The sequence below is a fragment of the Carcharhinus amblyrhynchos genome, chromosome 10, assembly GCF_965287045.1.
Source record: "Carcharhinus amblyrhynchos chromosome 10, sCarAmb.v2.hapA, whole genome shotgun sequence".
In the NCBI taxonomy this organism is placed as follows: Eukaryota; Metazoa; Chordata; class Chondrichthyes; order Carcharhiniformes; family Carcharhinidae; genus Carcharhinus; species Carcharhinus amblyrhynchos.
Genome location: NC_137333.1, coordinates 796,589 through 815,340, shown reverse-complemented (window position 1 = coordinate 815,340; position 18,752 = coordinate 796,589). Strand labels below are relative to the sequence as shown.

The window sequence follows — 18,752 nt, the reverse complement described above, 5'->3', positions numbered from 1 at the left end:
GTTTTATGTTTAATGCTTTCAGTGAGAACAACCTGGAATTCCTCTCCAGTTCCATAACTATAAAGTTTTCTTTGCGCTCCTGTTGTTGTAACTTGATCAGGATGGGAAGATCCCGACCTTATTTCTTTTATATCAATTCCTGCACTTCCTAGGCCACGGATTTTATAAGCGTTAATGTGTAATCTAGCAGTGAGTGTATTTGTTTTGAAAGAAGGATCCTTGACTGACTCTAATAGGATTCATTTCCTCTATAACACAATAGTTAACCTCCTTCAGGTGAACACTATTTAACTAAATAGCAAAATGGTGAAAGGAATTTGTTTCTGTTTGGCACTGCAGTGAAAATAAGGCACAACAGAAACTATACTAGCGTGATGTGATTGGTCATCAGATACTTGACAGCCACGTGAAAATGTCTGAAATCAGCTGTGGCTGCTCTTGTGGAGAAAACTCGTTCTTCCATTCAAGTCTGATTTTCTTTTTTCACTTACAGCTGAAAAGTTCACTTGCAGCGATTCAGAAGAGCTTTGAATTACAAAACCAGACTGTGAAGATCTCTAGCAGATAGGAGCTCTGAAGAGTGTAAGTGAAATCCGAGCATGGTGGAAACATGAAGATAGAAAACAATAAAAATAATTATTTTGTGTATATATTGTGTATTTAACATTGAGAACAGCCAACATAGATAAATGTCCTCATGCCCCAGTGTGAAAATCAAACCTGAGTCTGAGTCAGACTACTGACCTACCAAACATTTGACACACAAATGACAAATCATGATTATAGCAGATTTCAACCCTTGGCCATATTGTATTACAGATAAATTCAACCGATTAAATTCTGACTATGGCAGATGTTATGTGAACTTGGAACCTAATTAAATATCGAAACACTGATGATTACTCCACTGTATGTAACTAATCATTTAACCACATCTTTTTATAACCACTGTGATTTTTTACCAGTTAAGAATTACACAATTAATTTTGGCTGTAGTTCTTCCTAGACTTTGCTGTACTGTTTACTTAATGGCATTACATTTGATGTAGAAAATGGGGGTTATCCAATTGCTGCACCCAAATGACAGCTGGGATTTGTTTTTAGAAATTTATGTTAATTTGGATTAAAGTGCACTTCAATTTACAGAAGCAACTGAGATTTTTAAAATGTTTCATGAACAGATTTTTAATGCATAGTGTCTAATTCCAAGTTTTGTTTTAAAGGTACCTGCCTAAAACTTGATTTTAAAGAAAAATAAGTCTTGGTCATGAACTGCAGTGTCACTCAGGGTCATTTTTGTTTACATTTTATTTTGTGACAAACGTGCATTTCTTTCCTTTATTTTGCAAAGTAAAGTTATTCCACTTCTGTTTTTAATTGACTTTGGATTCCTAATAGCATCTTGAAGGCAGAAATTACTCTTGCAAAAAATAACAATGTTCCGTGTATGCATCTGTACTGTGTTTACCATGGAGGCATTTGGTGAATCAAGACTTCTTAAGGCAATGGCCAGAGGGATGTCACACACAACCATTGTGGTTCTCTGCTGTTATTATGAACAGCTTTTTCAATCCTCTTTATTTTTTGGGACAACAAAGTCTTTTGATACTGAGGCTAACTGTAGTGGAAGTAAAAGATAGCTTGAGGATTTAGAATTAACTCAAGCGTTTCATTGAGTGACTTGAGGTCCACAGTCTGACCTGCTGTTTGGGTCTGTTTTAGCTGAGTATGTTTGTAATTCTTGCACAAAATGAATAACCACTTGAAGAGTCTAATTGAAGAAAAGGATTTTGAGTTATCATTACTGATTTAATATGCATGATGTCCTGGAAAAGGATTGTGAGAAAATGTATGGCAATTGGCAAACTAGAAACGAATTTATGGAAATACTTAGTTTTTTAATTTTTTTAAAGACTTCTATTGTACAAAATCTGTAGAACATGTTTTTGAAATAAACTATTGTTTACAGCTTGTCTTCTGCGTTACTGTGACTTCAGTAGAAATATTACTGAACAACAAAGCTGAGAGGTTGAAATAAGAGTAAGAGTAATCCATTTGTTCTAGGTTTAACTCAAATCTTGTATATGAGATTCTTCAGCCACCTACTGGAGCAGTGTAGCTGGAATGGTTTGTCATTCCCTTCCTCAGTTTCTGTCTTCTCCCAGGTTTAACTGTTACCATGTCGTAAGGCCCATCTAACAATTGCAGTGGAAGTCCAGTGAACTCTGAGCAAGGCCCATCGAACAGAGTTTGGAGCACAACTGATCACTTGGTCTAATCATAAGATTGAGAAAATGCAACATTCCATGTATTTATAAATTAAGACATCCTATAGGATCATTCCAATTGGATTCTACTGTGTCGTACAGCCTGAGGGAACACTCCAGCTCTCAAAATCTGGCCTAATAAACCCTTAATTTGATATGGTAATGTCAAACAATATATTGTGTTAATGACAAAAGCTCAAGTTGATCATGTCTCTAGGATTTGGTTTTCCAGTCCAGCATTAATCAGCCATGGAGATGGAGAGCCCATCAGTTTTCATGGATAGGTATGTCAACATTGAGTGAGTTTCTACGTTAGATAACGGAACGGAATATTACGGTCCCTGTCGCGGTGGAGTTGGGCCACTCAAAAGTCCATTGATTTTTGTGGGACTGTAAAATCCCACCAGCATCAAATTCTGTCCACAGGTTTTTATAGAAAGTGGGCCTATTTGTTACTTCACATCAAAACAACCTCTTAAACCTTGAAGTAAACACCAAAAGGATAAATGATTGCTCTTTACCCATTTAAAAATGGATTTATCAATACAGTCATTGGATGATTTCTGAATGCTCTTATTAAAAAAAGACAGCAAGTACTTTTTTTCATTTTTATTCCAAAGTACTGACAATGATATTTAAAATTGGGATGTGTTTTACAATAAGTTTGAATATATTCAGTCCAAGAACTAACTGTAAAAGAATCCAGTATCCCTCGCTAATATTTACATGTTTCTATTCATTAATTGTTTTCTTGTTACTGGTCTGTTCACTGAGTTGTTCAGTCTTTTTTTCCCCCTCTTCCCAGTAACTCTGATTTCATCCTCATGAAAGCTCAGTGTTGCTCATGTATATTCTAACCAGGTTTTCAGCTCCCAGTGAACAGATTAAATCAATTTCATTTAAAATACTTCAATAAGTCCTAGTCTTGGAATAGAATCCCTCTGATCACTGTCAGTGATCCCAATCACAGATTGGCCAATATTAGACATCAACCATAGAGGGATTCATGGGATTACGTGACTACTGATACTTAACAGCTGCCTGCCTTAGCTGATTCAGACAGTCACTGGAGATTCTTTAATTGAAGATTTTAAAAAAGATTTAAGCAAGTATATTTCTTAACTGACACTAGAATACATTTTCTTCCTCCTGCCATAAAAGCAGTCATATTCAATAAAGGTCTCCAAGATTATCTAAGTACAATTAACAATTAGGATTTATAAGAAATTAACAATCTTCATTTCGTTGAAACCTGAGTTAAATATTGTTTGCTAAATTCTTATGATGCAAGATTCCCTCGAATATTCCACTGACAATTGAGTGAAAGTTTGCCAGAGTAACTTTGGTATGTTAATAAGCAGGTGAGGCCACGTGTTTGCAAATTACTGAGGCATCATCAAATTCTGCACCTCATCCAGAATAACCGTAACTCAGTTGCTGAACTGATAGTTTGTGCATCATCAACTCTCAATGGAAATGGGCTAAGAAGATGATGCCTTAGAACTGGTTTGATAATTTGGCCTTAAATTATGTAATAGTTTGCAGAATGGAAACCAATTCTAACTGCCTCAAAAACACAAATGAAATTTACAGAACGATTGTGTTGGTACTCAGAATGCAGCTAACCCTGCGACCATGAATGTGGTAAGAACTGCAAATCCAGACAGGCTTAACAAAGATCCGGAACAAGCAACATCTATAAAATAGAAACAAAAACATTTGTTTAAAAATTGAAATCAGCCATTATTCCCCCATGAATGAGGCCTAACCAAATATTATAAAGAATAAGTTTGAATTTATAACATCTTTCCTGACATCAGGATGTCCCAAAGTACGTCACAGTCAATGGTGTCTTTTTGAACTATACTGTTGCAATGTGAGGAAGGTGGTAGCTGCCACAAACAGCAGTGATATAATGGCTGAAATTCTCCAGTGTTCACTCACCATTGTGCCTGCAAGCGAGGACAGGTGAATTTGGCATACAGTCAACTCTCCATTCACTGCAGTGGGACTGGAGAATCCCGGCCAATGATCAGGAAATTTCTGTGATGTTGATTGGATAAAGGTTGCCAGGGCAATGGAAACGTCATTTTGTCAAAATAATGATGTGGAGATGCTGGCATTGGACTGGGGTGGGCACAGTAAGGAGTTTCATAATACTAGGTTAGTCTGCTTTCTTGCATCTTTGTAAAAACTTGATGACTGTGTCAATACGAGCAATCTTCTTGGAGATCCTCTCCACTCTCAGCCGGCGGTTTGCAGTGTTGATGGTAGCCATGGTATGGAGATCTGGTGTTGTGAAACTTCTTACTGTGTCAAAATAGTGATCATGGGATATTTTATATCTGCTTTAGAGGGCAGTTGAGACTTTGGTTCAACATCTCATCCAAAGACAGCAGCAGCAGTTGTGCAGTGCTCCCAAATTCAGCACTGGAAGCTAAGTTGGAAACTGTGCTCAAGTCTCTGATGTGCAACTTGAATCATAACCCTCTTGAGAGTATTCCCCCACTACTGTAAAAATACAATTAGAATCATAGAGGTTTACAGCATGGAAATAGGCTCTTCAGTACAACTTGTCCATGCTGCCCTTTTGTTTTAAATCCTGAAGGTAGTCCCAGTTGCCCACACTTGGCCATATCCCTCTATACCCATTTAAATGCTTCTTAAAAGACGAAATTGTACCCGCCTATACTGCTACCTCTGGCAGCTCATTCCAGACACTCACCACCCTCTGAAAAAATTGCCTCTCTGGACCCTTTTATATTTCTCCCCTCTCACCTTAAACCTATGCCCTCTAGCTTTAGACTCTCCTACCTTTGGGAAAAGATAGTGACTATCTAGCTGATCTGTGCCCCTCATGATTTTATGGAACTCTGTAAGATCACCCCTCAGCTTCCTGCACTCCAGTGAAAAAAGATCCAGTCTATCTAAGTGGGAAGAGAAATTTATGAAACCTGGCCATTTTACTTTTAAAAGAAAAATAAATCAACTTGTTGAGACTGAATTGGACTTGATTGGATTGAACTGGAATAGAAACAAACAAACAAAAAAGACTGCTGAGGGTTTCCAGGATTTTTGATAATTATAACCTAAGGAATCTGAGGAGTTCAGATTATCTCCCTTCATTTTGCATATTGCCCAGTTTTACCCCCCACCATGGGACCTCCAAACAAAGTGCAGTTTGTAAAGTGGAAGCGTGGGCAATCTGATGTAGTCAGACTGGGGCTGGGACTGGGGGTAAACTTGAGGTCACAAAAAAGGATTTGGGTGTTACTGGACCAGACGCCGGCATCTTAAATCTGGAGGTAGTTCTCTTAAATCACCTCTTAACTGGAAAATTGATGATCCAGTTTAGTTGGTCAAAGACTTCTTGGACAGTCACCTCATTTCGTTTATCTTTTCTTCAACTCCTCCTCACAGTAGGTATTGCATTTTAGACAAGATTATTTAAGTGCTCCAATATAGAGCTTCTCAACTCATCAAAAACAGAATTGGTTAGCACTGCTGCCTCACAGCGCCAGGGACTTGGTTTCAATTCCCTGCTTGGTTCACTGACTGTGTGGAGTTTGCACATTCTCCCCATGTCCACATGGGTTTCCTCCAGGTGCTCTGGTTTCCTCTCACAGTACAAAAGATGTGCTGGTTAGGTGCGTTTGCTGTGCTAAATTCTCTCAGTGTGCCCAAACAGGTGTAGTGTGGCCACCAGGGGATTTTCACAGTAACTTCATTGCAGTATTAATGTAAGCCTTACTTGTGGCACTAATAAATAAACTTTAAGAATTCATTTTGCTCATTTGTGCTAAAGGAGATAAATTGGTAAGGAATACTCACAGATTTCTTCAGAGTTCAAATTGAGCCAGTAAATTGCTTTGCTCTGAGCAACAGTCGCTCTGCAACAGAGGATATTGGCTTCAATATCAAACAGACAAAACTGAACATCAAAACTGCCCTGCTCCTCATCACAGCCACAGGATCGTGGCCAGACACATGCTCTCTGCAGCCATGCAATGTTCTGAGAGAGAAACCCCAGGGCAAATAGGGGAAAGAATTCCTGACTGTCCCTACCCACCCTAGTCCCTCAGGGAGCTGAAACCAGCAGGGGATCACAAGGCTCCAGTGTAATCTGTTAATCCAATTACTTTCAACATGATGTGTTGGGTTGACACAATAGCAGTGGTTGGCACTGCTGCCTCACAATACCACAGACTGAGGTTCGATTCCCAGCTTGGGTGATTGTCTGTGCGGAGTTTGCACATGTCTGTGTGGGTTTCCTCCAGGTGCTCCAGTTTCCTCTCACAGTCCAAAGATGTGTGGATTAGGTGGATTGACCATGCTAAATTGCCCCTTGGTATCAAGGGGGCTCACTAGGGTAAAATCACGGGTTTATGGAGATAGGGCCTGCACCGATTGTGGTCGGTGCAGACTCAATGGGCTGAATGACCTCCTTCTGCACTGTAGGATTCTATGCAATCTCTGCCCAAATCAGGAGGCAGTCAAGCTCCTGCTTAGGGCAATAGAGAGGCATTGCCCACTCTGCCAGCTTGCACAGAATTCCAGAGGCTCAGTACTCCTGGAAATAAACTCCGTCTGGTCTACGCAAGACACTTTGCCAGTGTTTTGTCTATTACCCAGGCCGGTTAACTCTGGCTAGGTGCCATTCCACAGGCAGAATCTTGTCTAAGTGATTCTTCCCACACTGTCTCAGGTTCACTTTAACCAAAAGTGTATTTGCTCTCATTGGGTAGCATCGAGTTTGAGTGGATGCTGGAATCTGTTCATCTGAAGCAAGTTCTGGGACACTCACATTCCCACAATTGGATGGCCATGAGTAGGTGTGAAAACAGATTTTTGTGACATTTCTTGGATGGAGCTGATTGGTACTCAGGATGCTGCCTGGGATGGAACATTTAAGTTATGAAGAAAGGTTGGGTAGGCTTGGGTTGTTTTGTTGGAGCAGAGAAGATTGAGGGGTGACCTGATCGAGGTGTCCAAAATTATGAGGGACGTGGATAAGGAGCAGCTGTTCTCCTTAGTTGAAGGATCAGTCAAGAGGGGACATAGGTTCAAGATGAGGGACAGGAGATTTGGGGGTTGGAATGTGAAGAAAAACCTTTTACCCAGAGGGTGGTGATGGTCTGGACTGCACTGTCTGGGACGGTGGTGGATAAAAAGTATCTGGATGAGCACTTGGCACATCATAAAATTCAAGCTATGGGCCGAGTGCTGGCAAATGGGACTAGGTAGGTAAACTAGGTGTTTCTTACAAGTCAGTATAGACTTGATGGGCCAAAGGGCCTCTTCTGCACTGTGAGATTCTGTTTCCCGAGGTTGTTTGACCATCTCAGATCATTTCTGGGTGGATAATTTTAGGTTCAGCCAGTAACACAATACTTACCGAAAGACAACAGCTTTGTTATCACAATTCTCAAAAGATGGAGGAATCCAGGTGTAAACAGTTTTGTTGCTTTTATCATTTGTGTTTGAGTGAGTGATCGCACTATCAGTTTTGCTGGAGCACTGTAACCAATGTAACACAAGAGGTTAGCACACAGGATATCCAGAATTTATTGAGATGTAGCTTCTCGCATTCAGCCCGACTAGACGACTTTTCCTCCTACTTTCAATTTGGGAATATTATTGTCCTGTAAGTTGCTGCAAGTGTAAACTGCAACAGGGTATTGGGATCTTAGTAAACGAGAGGGGTGCTCGATCAATAATAGGAACAGGAGGCTATCCCACCCTTCAAGCCTGCTCCATCATTGGATAAAGTCATGGCTGAACTTTTAGACTAACTCCATTTTTCAGTCCTTTTCCCACATTCCCTCTGATCAAAAATCAATCTCAGTTTGGAATATACTCATTGATTGAACATCCATACCTCCCCACACTGGAGAATTCCAAACTTTCACAAGCCAGTGAATGAAGAATTTTTTTCTTATTTTAGTTCTAAATGGTCAATCTATTATCCTGAAACTAAGCACCATCCCCCACTCCCCTCCACCCCAGCCCCCCCCAGCCACCGCCTCTCCCCCCACCCCCCACCATTCCGCTAACCCCATCCCAAATTCCAGACTCCTATCAGGGAAAACAGCCTCAACATTGATCCTGTCAAAATGTTTCATCCCCATTTTATTTAATCTCTCACAAGAAAGCCCTTCCACCCCAGAAACCAATCTAGCAAACCTGCGTTACATGGCTTTTAGTGAGAACACAAACTATAATAAAAATAATACTCCAGGCATGGTTTTCTCAGTGCTGTACAGTTGCAAAAAGATTTCCTTATTCTAATACTCCACCCACTTAAAGTAAGCTTGCGTTCCACTTGCCTTCCTAATTGTTTGCTGAACCCAGATGTGAACCTTCTGTGATTCATGTACAAGGACACCACCTCGTGGATGTTCCATTCCAAGCCACCTTGACTTGGAAATATATCGCCATTCCTTGACAGTCACTGGATCAAAATCCTGAACCTCCCTCCCTAACAGCACTGTGGGTGTACCTACACCATTTGGACTGCAGCGACTCAAGGAGGCAGCTCACCACCACCTTCCCAAAGGGATTAGGGATGGGCAATAAATGCTGGCCTGGTCAGCAACACCGCATCCCTAGAATGAATAAATGAATGAATGAATAAAACAACACCCAATCTCTTTCTGAAGAGACATAGCTCTCTTCACCCAGTGAGATTTTGGGGGTGGGGGGGGAGAGGTGAGGGAGGGTGGATGGAGAAAAAGAGATTAAAGAAGGATGTAAAGGAACCAGAAAGAAGGAAATAGGAAGAAATAGAATCAAATTAGAATCAATTTTCTCAGAAGACTAAGGAAATTTGGCATGTCAGCTACAACTTTCACCAACTTTTACAGATGCAACATAGAAAGCATTCTTTCTGGTTGTATTACAGCTTTGTATGGGCTCCTGCTCTGCTCAAGACCACAAGAAACTACAAAAGGTCGTGAATGTAGCCCAATACATCATGCAAACCAGCCTCCCATCCATTGACTCTGTCTACCCTTCTCACTGCCTTGGCAAAGTAGCCAGTGTAATTAAGGACTCCATGCGTCCTGGATATTCTCTCTTCCACCTTTTTCTATCAGGAAAAAGATACAAAAATCTGTGGTCATGTACCACTAACTCAAGAAAAGCTTCTTCCCTGCTGCTGTCAGACTTTTGAATGGACCTACCTCACATTAAGTTGATCTTTCTCTACACCCTAGCTATGACTGTAACACTACATTCTGCACACTCTCATTTCCTTCTCTATGAACGGTATGCTTTGTATAGCATGCAAGAAACAATGCTTTTCACTGTATGTTAATACACATGACAATAATAAACCAAATTAAACTTGGTGCAGAAGGAGAGGAAAGGAACGAATGAATTGAGAGAAAAAAAGAGCTGAATGGGGAAGTAAGAAAAATGTAAAATAACTTCTTAAAATCTTTTTGAAAACTTTAAAGCAATTGACAACTTGAACTCCAAAAAGTTTAATTGTACCCTTTCTGGGTCAGACTGGGTGACTGACAATATTAATAAATATTGCATCGTTAAAAGGATGCTTCTGTCATTAACCACCAGACTTCACTTTCTGCTGTGGGGAAAATTCAACAATTTCACAAAATTGATAAGAGATTTTAGAACAAGTCGGAACCTCAGTCTGGAGGTCCAGATCTGAACTCTGGGTTTACATCTGGTTAGGGTGTCCATGGAGGATGTGTGTCCTGGTACATCACAATCCTCTCCAACCCACCCCACCACCCATGCACACACACTCACACGCTATTCGTCATGTAGATTACAAGAACCCTCCTGCTGTATAGCATAGAACTGAAACACCACCCCCCCGCCCCCAAACTTTGGCGGCACGACAGCACAGTGGTTAGCACTGTTGCTTCACAGCTCCAGGGACCTGGGTTCAATTCCCGGCTCTGGCCACTGTCTTGGTGGAGTTTGCACATTCTCCTTGTGTCTGTGTGGGTTTCCTCCGGGTGCTCTGGTTTCCTCCCACAGTCCAAAGATGTGAGGGTTAGGTTGATTGGGCATGTTAAAATTGCCCCTTAGTGTACTAGGATGCTTAGATTAGAGGGATTAGTGGGTAAAATATGAAGGGATATGGGGGTAGGGCCTGGGTGGGATTGTGGTCAGTGCAGACTTGATGGGCCGAAGGGCCTCTTTCTGTACTGTAAGATTCTATGATTGATTCAAACTTGGCCACTGTAATGATTGTTACACCATAGATGGAGCATTTATGCCACACCAGCAGATTATTAATTAGCCTATGAATCCTTCCACTGCTTATTCTCGGAGGTCTGATATAAAAACACCAACATGACAAAACCTAGAGCAGAAATTTCGTTATGACTGAATTTTAAAATGACTTATAAATGCAGTATCGACGTAAAAACAAATTGCTTGTACCATTATTGTTTTGGTATTGGCTGGTGGGGTTGCCCAAGTACCAATTGCAGTTGTACCATTTGAGAATCGTGCTTCCAGTAGGATGCCTTTGTAGGTTGGACCCTGTATGTAGACTGAAAAGAAAAGCAGATTTTTAGAGTATTTGTATTTTATATTTCACTCTGGCAGCCCATCAGATTTATACAGAATTTGCTGGAAAGTGTATAAGCTCCTTTGTTTTGTTGACATTGAGGAAAAGATTATTGTTGCTGCACCAGTTCACCAGACTCTCGATCTCATTCCTGTACTCTGTCCCGTCATTGTTTGAGAACTGATTGTGTCATTGGCAAAGTTGAAAATCAATTTGGACGGGAATTTGGCCTCTCGGTTGCAGATGTATGATGACTGGCACATTCACAATGGGTCGAGGGGTACATTTCTGTGCTGTACTTTTCAATGACTTTGTGATTAAAGAGATCAAACTTTTCAACACCAATTTCCTGCATTTGAAAATCTTGTTTCAAAAATTCATCAGGGTCACTGAATCCAGCACAGTGCTGACTCTGCAAAGATTTGTCTAATTCATTGCCCTGTTCTTACCCCCCTTGGTCTGCAATTATTTATTAATTACGTTTTGTTTCCACCATCCTTTCAGGCAGCACATTCCCAGAACCTCATCTCGGCCAATGGTTATTTTGCAAACTATCTTCAGCCTGTGATCCTTGGTTTCAGCTGCTATCAGTGAGACTGGTCCTTTATCATCAACACTCAACTACAACTTCCAAATGACACAAGATGCACACAATAGTTCCATACTGAACGGAGGCTCCCACATACACTGTCCTGTAATTCACCCCCTCTCCCTTTCCCACACCCCCATCTTTATACACTTTATAAACTGTTGACATATCCATCAATAATTTGTATTGGGATTAACCCTCCATAATGTGAGTGGCAACTCTGCTAACATCACAAACCAACAGGTTTACAGCACTAGACCAGCAAGGCACCTAATAAGTAACCAGCCAGTAACTATAACTGATTTCCAACCCATTAACCAGTCAGTAACTAACAGGTTCCCAAACCCTAGGCTGTAAATAATTGGTTAATGGGTTGGGAGTCAATTATTTACAGCCTAGGGTTTGGGAACCTGTTAGTTACTGACTGGTTAATGGGTTGGGAGTCAGTCAGTAACTAACAGGTTCCCAAACCCCAGCATGTAACTGTTCCACAGCCCACTAATCAAACTATATAGTAACTAACTGACTCCTAGCCCATTAACCAGACAGTAACTAACTGATTCCAAGCTCACTAATTAAACAGTAACTAACTGGCCCCAACACATTAACCAGATAGTAACAAACTGGCCATCAGTCCATTAACCAGTCAGTAACTAGCTGTCCCCCCCATTAACCAGTCAGTAACTAGCTGTCCCCCCCATTAACCAGTCAGTAACTAGCTGTCCCGCTCCTACCTTGCACATTGGAGCTGTTCTCGATGGTCTGTAGCAGGATGGAGTGGGGGGATGCTGTGGTCTGGGGGCTAATGCCCACATGCCGGGGAGCCATCGGCCCGCAGGCACCCAGCGGAGCCCCGTTCGGGAAGGTGGAGGCTGGCGGGCAGCAGAGGGCACACAGCCCGAGCACAATCGGCAGCATCTCCATCCCCACAGCGCTGGGTGCTGCGCTGCCAGTCCCGCTGCCTCTTATACAGAACCCCACCCAGAGCCTGCCTCTGCCCAGACACCTCTTCCAGCTCCACCCAGACTTTAACCCTTCACTCTCCCTCCTTAACACATCTTCAGCTACACTCCTTTTCAGACTTGCTTTGGAATAGCGCCTGCTGTCGGCACCAGGCGTCTTAAACGTTTCAGAGGCAATAGAAGCGCTTTTAGAAATGTGTCCGCTGTTATAATGTAGTCACTGCAAACTCTGCTTACCCTGTCCTGTCAGTTCACCACCCTCTCCCATACACCCCCATCTTTATAAACTATCTACACACTCAGCAAGAATTCATCAGCACTGTGGCACAGTGGTCAGCACTGCTGCCTCACAGCGCCAGGGACTTGGGTTCAATTTTGGCCTTGGAACACTGTCAGTGTGGAATCTGCACGTTCTCCCCATGTCTGCGTGGGTTTCTCCCAGGTGCTCCGGTTTCCTCCCTCAGTCCGAAAGCCGTGCTGGTTAGATGCATTGACCAGAACAGGCACTGGATTGTGGTGACTAGGGCAATTTTGCTGTAACTTCATTGCAATGTTAATGTAATCCTTACTTGTGACTATTAATAAATAAACTAATAATTTGTATAGGAGTTAACCCTCTATAACGTATTTATTAGTCATAAGTAAGGCTTACATTAACACTGCAATGAAGTTACTGTGAAATTCCCCTAGTCGCCACACTCCACTGCTTGTTTGGGTCAATGCACCCTAACTATCACATCTTTCAGATTGTGGATGCTGTGGCAACTCTGTTAACATCAGAAAGCTACAGGTTTGCAATGTGTTAGGTGTGTAATCAATATTCCATCTTTCTCTTCTCCAAAACTGTGCCGTGCGATCTTCCACATTAACACTGCAGAATATCTCATCCAACAGAGCTGTCAGTGTTCCCCTGGGAGCATCAGCCTACACTTCCACACTGGAGTCCAGTCAGTGGGATCTGAACTCAGCAATAATGGTTCGATCGTCCACCAGCTAATGATGTCCCAAAGAGTTTTCAGAAAACATTCCCAGAACCTCATCTGGCCCAATGGTTATTTTGCAAACTATCTCCAATCTGTGATCCTTGGTTCTCTCAGCCTCTTTTTCTCTCTCTCTCTGTCTCTCATTTGGCTGAGGTAAAGGGGTGTGTAGTGGATTGAACCATTTGCCAGTTTAATGCCCCTCGGGTTAAACTGAAGCTCCTGTAGCGCCTTGATGGACATTGTGGGAACGTTCTGTGATTGTGGGAACATCGGCTGTCACTGTGGGAGAGACAGGCTGTGTGGAGATGCCAGCTTTAAACTGGGGTGGGTACAGTAAGAAGTCTCACAACATCAGGTTAAAGTCCAACCGGTTTATTTGGAATCAGGAGCTTTAGGAGCACTGCCCCTAAAGATGAGAAGCAGCTGAAATTGGCCTTAACTTGGAATGGGAAAGGGAATTCTTGCCTTTTCCCAACTGTCCTGCACCACACACAATTCTCCTCTGCTTTACAACGGGCTAGCAATCTGTTTACAGCCTGTCTCTCCCGCAGTGACAACCAATGTTCACACAATCATAGAATGTCCACACAATGTCCATCAAGGTGCTACAGGAGCTCCAGTTTAACTCAAGGGGCATTAAACTGGCAAATGGTTCGATCCACTACACACCCCTTTAACTTCAGCCAAATGAGAGACAGGGAGAGAGAGAAAAAGAGGCTGAGAGAGAGGAGGGAATGGTCAAAAGGGAAGAAGGGGGCACAGAGAAGGAGGGGGAATGGTGAGGGCAAGAGGGAGAGGGAGGGATGAAAGGGGGGAACAGAGTGAGGGTGGTCTGAGGCTAAGAGATCTGAGTGAGGGGAGCTAGGTGATAAAAAGAGAGGGACTGATAGAAGGAGGGCAGCTGACACTCAGAGACTGAGAACGAGCGAGGAAGAGGGGTCTACGAATGGGGCTTTTACCCATTGAACCCGCAAATCAATTAAAGGTGGGGCTGATTGGATCTCTCTCAAAGCACTGACACAATGGGCTGAATGGCCACATACTATATTGGACGTACCTGAGATTTGTGCAGCAGGAAATCTTAATCAGCGATTTGTGGAAAATAATTTAATCCGTTTGATTACTGTCTCCTATTTTTGCCCCCATTGGATTCAGTGATTGGATAATCAGACAGTGCCACTTCCTAACCCGAGCTCCCGTAACCAGGCGTTCAACATCAAAACAGAAGGAAGGTATTGCACTTCTATAGCACCTTCCCAGCTCCTGATGTCCACCTGCCAAAGGAATACTTTTATAACTGTTGTAAAGCAGGGTGCGAGACATCAAATTTGTGCACAGGAAGATCCCACAAACAGCACTGTGCTAACAATCACATTTTCTGTGATTTTAAAGAATGAATATTGGCTGGTGTGCCGAGGAGAGCTCTCCTACTCCTTGGAGCATTGGTGCCATGGAGGCCTTTACGTCTACTTGAGAAAGTAGATGGGGCCTCAGTTTAACATCATATCTGAAAGGTGGCACCTCCAATGGTGCAGCATTCCCTCGGTACTGCACTGGGAGTGTTCAGGTCGCTGGTGTTGGGACTTGCACTCCTGGGCTTGTTTGTCCAGCAATAAATGATAATTGGGACCTTTGCATTCGACAAGAAAAAAAGGTGGAATTTTCAACACACCAGTGGGATGAAATGTCACGTTACTTCAGCTGATTTTCTGATCATTGATTTTGAGATACTTGACAGAAAGAATTAGTGTAAACAACATTGTTAAAATGACGGTGCACTTTTTCGCAATGAGGAAGGAACAGATGCAAAAATAAGGAAAGAACATTGTGCAAATTTTTCAGGATATTAATGCCTGAGTTAATTGTTCGTGGTGATTAAGCAACAATGAGGCAAGTGAAACAGACACCAGGGTGGATCTCAATAAATTATAATAGGCTTGCCACAGAAATGAATTACTTAGAAAGAAAAGACAGAGACTATATCATAAATTTTTAATGAAATGATCAGACAGTTTATTGCCCGCAGCTTGACAGCTAGAAATCCATCAACAGCCATCAATATATCAGTCTGGATTGAGGGTGGCACAATGGTTAGCACTGCTGCCTCACAGAGACCTGGATTCAGTTCCCGGCTTGGGTCACTGCCTGTACAGAGTTTGCACATTCTCCCCATGTCTGCATGGATTTCCACCGGGTGCTCTGGCTTCTTCCCAAAAATGTGCAGGTTAGGCGAGAAAACAGTGAAGGAACTTTGACAAAGAGTATTCTGGACTCGAAAAGTCTGCTCTTTTCTCTCGTTACAGATGTTGCCAGACCTGCTGAGGTTTTCCAGCATTTTCTCTTTTGGTTGTAGGTTAGGCAGATTAACCAGGGTAACTGTGCAGAGTTTAGCGGGGGTAGGGCAGGGTAGGAGACCTGGAGAAGACATACTGTCAGGAGAGTTGCTACAGTTTCGATGGGCTGAATGGCCTCCTTCTGTACTGTGGGGATTCTGTACGGATGGGTTACCAGACATTAAACAGAGAATTAGAATAAAGAGTTAATTTTACACATTGGGTGGTAATGACCTGGAGATCACCACCTACCAGAGTAACGGGAGTGGGAGCGATGAATTATTTTGAAATGAAATTAGAAAAGGAGTTATGATGTGGTAGCTCAGGCAATGTCAAGGCAATTCAGGTTTTGTTAGGAATATGAAAGGTAATTATCAGTAAAGAGAATCCCCAAGCTGTCCAGCTGCTCCAATCCTTTCATACTTACTACATGGCTTTTAGATGTACTCTGCCCAAGGAGGACTCCACCAGCTGGGGTGATCTCTCAGTCTCGGTTCTCAATGGTCCCTCAAACCAGGTGACTCTTTCCTGCTGGGCTGTCTTAAAGCGGCAGACATCGCAAACGTTACAGAGTGAAATAAACTTCAGCCACAGTGAAGGAACGAGAGTTTTCAATTTCCCTGCCGATGGCCAGCATGGGCGTGAGCGACAGAGGGTCCACTTCCTAATGGTTCTCTGACTTTGTTTTCAGGCTGAGCTGTAACTCGAGCCACGAGGGTCAGTGATTGAACTTCAGATATTTACAATTTGATGCAATATTTTACAATATTTTCAATGATTTGGATGAGGGGACGGAACGTAATCTATCCTACAGATGACAGGTGTGAAAGCAAGCTGTAAGAAGGACACATCATGAATTACAGAGGGATATACGTTGCTTTAACAGGGTTGAAGATGGATTATTATGTGGGGATTTGTGAAATTATCCACTTTGGTTGGAGAAATGGGAAAGCAAAGCAATTTTTTACAAGGCGAGCGATGGTTGGTGTATGGAGGGATTTGGGTGTTCTTGTATACAAATTACAGAAAGTTACAGTAGGCAATTTGTTATAGAGGTCTGCAGCGCAGTAAAAGGCCCTTCAGCCCATTGCATCTGTGCTGGTCAAAGACAAACCACCTAACCATTCTAATCCCATTTTCCAGCACTTGGCCAATAGCCGTGTGAGCCTTGGCATCACAAGTGCACATCTCAGCACTTCTTAAATGTAATGAGGGTCTCTGCCTCCACCATCCTTTCAGGAAGTGAATTCCAGACTCCCAACACCCTCTGGATAAAAAGTTTTTCCTCACATCCCCTGTGAACCTCCTGTCGCTTAACCTTAAATCTCTGCCCTCAGTCATCGAACCTTCTGCCAAAGGGAAAAGTTTTTTTCTATCTATCCTATCAATGCCCCTCATAAGTTTCTACATCTCAATCATGTCCCCCGTCAGTCCCCGCTGCTCCAATAAAAACAACCTCAGTCTATCTAATCTACCTTTATAACTAAAACTCTCCAGCCTAGGCAGCATCCTGGTCAATCTCCTCTGCACCCTTTCCAATGCTATCACATCCCTCCTATAATGTGGATTCCAGAACTGCACACAATACTCTAGCTGTAGTCTAACCAACAATTTATACAGTTAAGAAGGCAAATGTTAAGTTAGCTTTTATTGCAAAGAGTTTGGAGTATGAGAGTGAGGAAGTCTTGTTGCAGTGACATATTAGCTATGGCCAGCAGACGGTAGCAGTGGAAGGGTGTGTTTCTGAATGGAGGGCTGTGACAAGTGGGGTTCCTCAGGGATCAGTGCTGGGACCTTTACTGTTTGTAATATATATAAATGATTTGGAGGAAAATGTACTGGATTGATTAGTAAGTTTACGGATGACACAAAGGTTGGTGGACTTGCGGATAGCGATTAGGACCGTCAGAGGATACAGCAGGATATAGATCAGTTGGAGACCTGGGCAGAGAGATGGCAGATGGAGTTTAACCAGGACAAATGTGAGGTAATGCATTTTGGAAGGTCTAATACAGATAGGAGATATACAGTAAATGGCAGAACCCTTAAGAGTATTGATAGGCAGAGGGGTCTGTGTACAGATATACAGGTCACTGAAAGTGGCAATGCAGGTGGAGAAGGTAGTCAAGAAGGCATACGGCATGCTTGCCTTCATCGGCCAGGGTATTGAGTTTAAAAATTGGCAAGTCACGTTGCAGCTTTATAGAACCTAAGTTAGGCCGCACTTGGAATATAATGTTCAATTCTGGTCGCCACACTACCAGAAGGATGTGGAGGCTTTGGAGAGGGTACAGAAAAGATTTACCAGGATGTTGCCTGGTATGGAGGGCATTAGCTATGAGGAGAGATTGGAGAAACTTGGTTTGTTCTCACTGGAGCGACGGAGGTTGAGGGGCGACCTGATAGAAGTCTACAAGATTATGAGAGGCATGGACAGAGTGGATAGTCAGAAGCTTTTTCCCAGGGTGGAAGAGTCAATTACTAGGCGGCACAGGTTTAAGGTGCGAGGGACAAGGTTTAAAGGAGATATATGAGGAAGATTCTTTACACAGAGAGTGGTGGATGCCTGGAACTAGTTGCCGGGAGAGATAGTGGAAGCCGATATGGTAGCGACTTTTAAAGGGTGTCTTGACAAGTATATGAATAGGATGGGAATAGAGGGATATGGTCCGCTGAAGGATAAGGGGTTTTAAGTACCCCTTGGGCAGCATGGTCGGTACAGGCTTGGAGGGGCCGAAGGGCCTGTTCCTGTGCTGGAATTTTCTTTTCTTTGTTCTTTGCTACCCAGCTCACATGTGGGAGCACTCCTGGAGAACTCTGCACATTTTGGTCACCTTACATAAGGAAGCAAATACTGAACTTGTTTTAAAAAGAATGCAACAAAAGCTGATTAGACTAATACCTGGGATGAGAGGTTTGGCCAATGAGGAGGGGTTGGGTGGAAAATGCCAATGTTCTCCAGAATTTAGATGAATGAGAGTGAACTTATTGAAAAGTCTAGAACCCTTAGACGGGGCAGGTGCTGAGACACTGGCTGGAAACAGTAGAGAAAGAATCATATAGACCCATAAGA

At 42.6% G+C, this 18,752-nt stretch overlaps 2 protein-coding genes across 2 annotated transcripts in view; one reads left to right on the top strand and one right to left on the bottom strand.

The window, feature by feature from the left end:
* The window catches only part of gramd1c (GRAM domain containing 1c), a 50,252-nt gene extending 48,284 nt beyond the window's left edge, over window positions 1-1,968 (top strand). Inside the window, exons 13-14 of the mRNA XM_080198042.1 lie at window positions 494-582; window positions 1,399-1,968. Coding sequence (XP_080054168.1) covers window positions 494-568 — 75 coding nt within the window. The 3' untranslated portion in view covers window positions 569-582; window positions 1,399-1,968. The remainder of the gene's footprint in view (window positions 1-493; window positions 583-1,398) is intronic.
* Window positions 1,969-2,861: 893 nt separating this feature from the next.
* LOC145349503 (putative defense protein 3) lies at window positions 2,862-12,351 on the bottom strand. The gene is made up of 5 exons (XM_080198043.1): window positions 12,136-12,351; window positions 10,683-10,795; window positions 7,663-7,784; window positions 6,099-6,157; window positions 2,862-3,963 (listed from the first exon to the last, which is right to left on the bottom strand). The coding sequence occupies exons 1-5, from the start codon at window positions 12,323-12,325 to the stop codon at window positions 3,878-3,880; spliced, it is 570 nt and encodes a 189-aa protein (XP_080054169.1). The 5' UTR covers window positions 12,326-12,351; the 3' UTR covers window positions 2,862-3,877.
* Between the last annotated feature and the right edge of the window lie 6,401 nt (window positions 12,352-18,752).